This window comes from Schistocerca piceifrons, chromosome 5, assembly GCF_021461385.2.
Source record: "Schistocerca piceifrons isolate TAMUIC-IGC-003096 chromosome 5, iqSchPice1.1, whole genome shotgun sequence".
Lineage (NCBI taxonomy): Eukaryota > Metazoa > Arthropoda > Insecta > Orthoptera > Acrididae > Schistocerca > Schistocerca piceifrons.
This window is the reverse complement of record NC_060142.1, coordinates 415,081,624-415,087,623: the sequence shown is the minus strand read 5'-3', so window position 1 is coordinate 415,087,623 and position 6,000 is coordinate 415,081,624. Positions and strand designations below refer to the sequence as shown.

The window sequence follows — 6,000 nt, the reverse complement described above, 5'->3', positions numbered from 1 at the left end:
TAACGAGTTGTACCTCAGGGGGCCCTGAATAAAGTGCCACAGGCTCTGTATGTATTGGTAAGAATGCAGGGAACCTGCATTAAATCAGCTGTTTAGCACCGTACATAAATCCAGTATGAAATACTGTATACTGAGAGTATGAATATAATAAGAATTTTCTAGGGCTCCATAATGTGATTTTACACCGGTAATCTACCAGCCAGGTGCGGAAATAATAATCATGATCGACGCGAATGCATCTGGCGCCGCTGTTGGTAAAGTACATGAGTTAGATCGTGTTTGTATCGTTGAGTGCGTCGATGTTACTTTGTTACGCCCATTTGTTGTTTTGATTTGACATCTTTGGTTATGGAGGGCGTGTAGAATATAGTGTTTGTTTGCGATTAAATGATTGGGTTTAAACGTTTATCAGTCGGCTTTGAAGGTTGTAGGACACATTGTATGGTTTCCTGCTACTCAAAGCAGGATACTGTTTTCTTATGGATATTTTAAAAATTTCAACATTAGTGGTGTATGCTGTAGCTGGAGCAATAAGATTTTGGTTTTTAAATTCAGATTATAGGCAAATAATTGCAGACCGTGTTGAGATATCAACGCCTCTGAACTCGTGGAAGAAAGGTAAGCTCAAATGGCCTTTAAGGCTCTTGGCCCTGTGTGATTAATATTTCTGAAAAAAATACTAGTCGACATTATCACTTATACCGGTCAGTTGCGCTATGCTGTTGTAAATATAACGAAAAATGTGTAGTGGACAGAAAGTACTGTTGTCAGAAAAGTTTTAATTGCGTAGTAAGTGAAACATAATAAAAGCTATTCCCTGGGTGTGAAGAGAGCTGTTTTAAAATTTGCCCGTAAATCAGTTTAGAGGTTACCCTGCTGACAACGTAACGGAGCGCATTTTGTATATCTTCTTACCGGTTTGATGTGGTCTGCCACTAATTTCTCACCTGGGCCAGCATTTTCGTCTCGGAGAAGTAACTGCAACCGACGCCCTCAATTATTCGTTGGATGTATTCCAATATCCGTCTTCCTCTACAGTTTTTACCCTCTACAACTCCCTCTAGTACCATAGAAGTTAATCCCTGATGTCTTAACACGTGTCCTATCAACCTATTCTTCTTCTTGTCGGTGTTTTCCGTATATTCCTTTCATCGCCAACTTGACAGAGAATCTCCTCATTCCCTACGTTATCAGTCCGTCTGATTTTCAACAGTCTTCTGCAGCACCGCACCTCTAATGCTTCGATTCTCTTCTGGTTTGTCCACAGTCCACACTTCACTACCATACAATGCTCTGCTCCAAAAGTACATTTTGAGATGCTTCTTTCACAATTTAAGTCGTATTTTTATACTAGCAGACATGTGTGTGCTGGGAATGCCATTTTTGCCAATGATCTGCCTTTCATGCCATCCTTACTCCATCCATCATTCGTTATTTCGCCGCGTTGTCGGCAGAATTCCTTAACTTTGTCTACTTCGTGATCCCGAATTTTGGTAAGCTTTTTATTTACTCTCAATCCATATTCTGTATTCAGTACACTGTTCATTCCATTCAACACATCCTATGATTATTCTTCACTTTCACTTAGGATATCAATGTCATCAGTGAATCTTATTGTTGATATCATTTCATCCTGAATTTTAATCCCACTCTTGAACATTTCTTTTATTTGTGTCATTGCATCTTTGATGTAGCCTACATATTAAATAGTGGGGGCAAAAGACTACATCCGTATCTTACACCATTTAATTTGAGTGCTTCGTTCTTGGTATTCCACCCATATTGTTCCCTCTTAGTTCTTGTACACATTGCATATTCCCATCATTCCTTGTAGCTTATCCCTATTTTACCCACAATTGTACTTCTGTATCCCACTTCTTTGCACAATGATTCTTCCTGACTTGTCTCGTAAACTTCACCCTACTCTGCATCGTTACTGAACACGTTGCACCATTTGACAGTGTCGAACACTTTTTCCAGTTCGACAAATCCTATAAATATGTCATGTTTTCCGTTGTCAACCCCAATATCAGAACTGCCTTTCTGGTACCTTTATCTTTTTTAAAATCCAACTGATCATCATGTAATAGTTCCTCAATTTCCTTTTCCATTCTGTATATTACTCTTGTCAGCAACCTTGACACATGAGCTGTCAAGCTGCTTGTGCAGTAAAACTCACACTTGTCGGCTCTTGCTATCATCGGAATTGTGTGTATAATGTTATTTTGAAAGTGATATATCGCCAGTCTCATTCGATGTACACAGCAATGTGAATAATTGTGTTGTTGCCACTTTCCCCAGTGATTTTTGAAATTCCGATGGAATGTTATTTTTTTCCCTTCTGCCTTGCTTGATCTTAAGTTGTCCAAAGTTCTTTTAAGTTCTGGTTCTAATACTGGATCCATTATCTCTCCTCTGCTGACTCCCGTTTCCTTTTCCATCATGTCATCAGTCAAGTTCTCCCCCTTATAGAGGCCTTCTATTTTCTCTTTCCACCTATGTGCCCTCTCCTTTGCATTTAACAGTGGAATTCCCATTGCACGTTTAATTTTGCTACCCTTGATTTTAATTTCACTGAAGGCTTTGACATTGATTCTTCCTTACTCTTCTCTCTAACTTCAGCCTTCTCTTGTGATTCTTGAAAAGAGTAATCACTATTACCATCTGAAATTTATTGCAGAACTCAGTTAGCCTTTCTTCTCTCTCATTCCTGCAACGGAGCCCATATTCTTCTGTAACATTTTCTTCTACTCCTTTCCCTGCAATTACATTCCAATTCCTCATGGCTATTGGATCTTCATCCCCTTGTACATACTGAATTACCCGTTCAGTGTCCTTTTCCTCTTCACCTTCAGATCACATCATCAGCATGTATAACTGAACTGTCATTGTTGATGTTGGTTTGCTGTCAGTTCTGATGAGATCTGAACTGTTCACAGTAATTCACTCATTGCCCTATCTTCCTATTCACAACTCCTACTCCTATTATACCATTTTTTGCTGGTGATTACCACACTGGACTCTCATTTGGGAGGACGATGGTTCAGACCCATGTCCGGCCATCAAGCTGTAGCTTTTCTGTGGTTTCCCTAAATCACTGCAGCAAATGCGGGGATGGTTCCTTTGAAAGGGCACAGCCGATATCCTTCCCCAGCCTGACATAATCCGAGCTTATGTTCCATCTCTTAATGACTTCGATGTCAGCAGGTAAACTCAGCCTTCCTTCTTTTACTTTTTTCTGCTGTTCCTTTTTATGGACATATATTTGTTTCTTCTTTTTTTGGTCAGTTGTTGTATTTCTTCAGTTACCCAAAGTTTCTTCATGATCACATTTCTTGCAGTTGTATTTGTCTGTTCAACTTCTCTATTAAATAATCATTTTTGAGGTTTCTGTTCATCCAGAACTTCTTAAACATCTAAGCTCTCCAATGTCTGTGTTGTGGATAGCACCACGTTTTGGAGATGAAAATGTCAGAAAAATGATTTACTTTTCCTGGCATGATATTCTGGAGCAACTCACCATTCTGGAAGAAAAGTGTTTCATGTGTAGAAGTGGTAGGCTAATACGGATAAGAGGGAATGGCCACTCTAGAGCCTCTTTTAGACATCTCTCTAACATCTGACAGCAGCCTTGCAATACATGTACTCAGTTACGAAGTTTGCTTTCTCCAACCAGTTACAGTTTGAAAACCACAGCAACATTCATAAATGCTACAGTACATACAAAAATGACTTACTCTATCCATCACTTGGTGTTAATGTGATGTATTCAGCCATAGAAATCCTTGGCCTCTTACCCAGTAATGGAAAGAATCTAATAGAAGATAAAATTAACTTCAAACACAAACTGCAGTAGGCCTATTTTTAATGTTGTGAAAGTGTAACAGGAATGCTTGTTTCTTGAATAGAAATCATTGGAATAAAGACAATGTTGTTGTTGTTGTGGTCTTCAGTCCTGAGACTGGTTTGATGCAGCTCTCCATGCTACTCTATCCTGTGCAAGCTTCTTCATCTCCCAGTACTTACTGCAACCTACATCCTTCTGAATCTGCTTAGTGTATTCATCTCTTGGTCTCCCTCTACGATTTTTACCCTCCACACTGCCCTCCAATGCTAAATTTGTGATCCCTTGATGCCTCAGAACACGTCCTACTAACCGGTCCCTTCTTTTTGTCAAGTTGTGCCACAAACTTCTCTTCTCCCCAATTCTATTCAATACTTCATCATTAGTTATGTGATCTACCCATCTAATCTTCAGCATTCTTCTGTAGCACCACATTTCGAAAGCTTCTATTCTCTTCTTGTCCAAACTATTTATCGTCCATGTTTCACTTCCATACATTGCTACACTCCATACAAATACTTTCAGAAACGACTTCCTGGCATTTAAATCTATATTCGATGTTAACAAATTTCTCTTCTTCAGAAACGCTTTTCGTGCCATTGCCAGTCTACGTTTTATATCCTCTCTACTTCGACCATCATCATTTATTTTGCTCCCCAAATAGCAAAACTCCTTTACTACTTTAAGTGCCTCATTTCCTAATCTAATTCCCTCAGCATCACCCGGCTTAATTCGACTACATTCCATTGTCCTCATTAACTTTTGTTGATGTTCATCTTATATCCTCCTTTCAAGACACTGTCCATTCCATTCAACTGCTCTTCCAAGTCCGTTGCTGTCTCTGACAGAATTACAATGTCATCGGCGAACCTCAAAGTTTTTATTTCTTCTCCATGGATTTTAATACCTACTCAGAATTTTTCTTTTGTTTCCTTTACTGCTTGCTCAATATACAGATTGAATAACATTGGGGAGAGGCTGCAACCCTGTCTCGCTCCCTTCCCAACCGCTGCTTCCCTTTCATGTCCCTCGACTCTTATAACTGCCATCTGGTTTCTGTACAAATTGTAAATAGCCTTTCGCTCCCTGTATTTTACCCCTGCCACCTTTAGAATTTGAAAGAGAGTATTCCAGTCAACATTGTCAAAAGCTTTCTCAAAGTCTACAAATGCTAGAAACGTAGGTTTGCCTTTCCTTAATCTTTCTTCTAAGATAAGTCGTAAGGTCAGTATTGCCTCACGTGTTCCAATATTTCTACGGAATCCAAGCTGATCTTCCCCAAGGTTGGCTTCTGCTAGCTTTTCCATTCGTCTGTAAAGAATTTGCATTAGTATTTTGCAGCTATGGCTTATTAAACTGATTGTTCGGTAATTTTCACATCTGTCAACACCTGCTTTCTTTGGGATTGGAATTATTATATTCTTCTTGAGGTCTGAGGGTTTTTCGCCTGTCTCATACATCTTGCTCACCAGATGGTAGAGTTTTGTCAGGACTGGCTCTCGCGAGGCCGTCAGTAGTTCTAATGGAATTTTGTCCACTCCCGGGGCCTTGTTTCGACTCAGGTCTTTCAGTGCTCTGTCAAACTCTTCACGCAGTATCATATCTCCCATTTCATCTTCATCTACATTCTCTCCCATTTCTTCAAGTACGTCGCCCTTGTACTCCTTCCACCTTTCTGCTTTCTCTTCTTTGCTTAGAACTGGGTTTCCATCTGAGCTCTTGATATTCATACAAGTGGTTCTCTTTTCTCCAAAGGTCTCTAATTTTCCTGTAGGCAGTATCTATCGTACCCCTAGTGAGATAAGCCTCTGCATCCTTACATTTGTCCTCAAGCCATCCCTGCTTAGCCATTTTGCACTTCCTGTCGATCTCATTTTTTAGACGTTTGTATTCCTTTTTGCCTGCTTCATTTACTGCATTTTCTCCTTTCATCAATTAAATTCAATATTTCTTCTGTTACCCAAGGATTTCTACTAGCCCTCGTCTTTTTACCTACTTGATCCTCTGCTGCCTTCACTACTACATCCCTCAGAGCTACCCATTCTTCTTCTACTTTATTTCTTTCCCCCATTCCCGTCAATTGCTCCATTACATTCTCCCTGAAACTCTGTACAACCTCTGGTTTAATCAGTTTGTCCAGATCCCATTTCCTTCAA

The 6,000-nt window shown here is 39.7% G+C and overlaps 1 protein-coding gene across 1 annotated transcript in view; it reads left to right on the top strand.

The window, feature by feature from the left end:
- The first annotated feature begins 308 nt into the window (after positions 1–308).
- The window catches only part of LOC124797858 (phosphatidylinositol glycan anchor biosynthesis class U protein), a 96,499-nt gene continuing 90,807 nt past the window's right edge, over positions 309–6,000 (top strand). Inside the window, exon 1 of the mRNA XM_047260929.1 lies at positions 309–618. Within this exon, the coding sequence (XP_047116885.1) occupies positions 480–618 (139 nt within the window). The 5' untranslated portion in view covers positions 309–479. The remainder of the gene's footprint in view (positions 619–6,000) is intronic.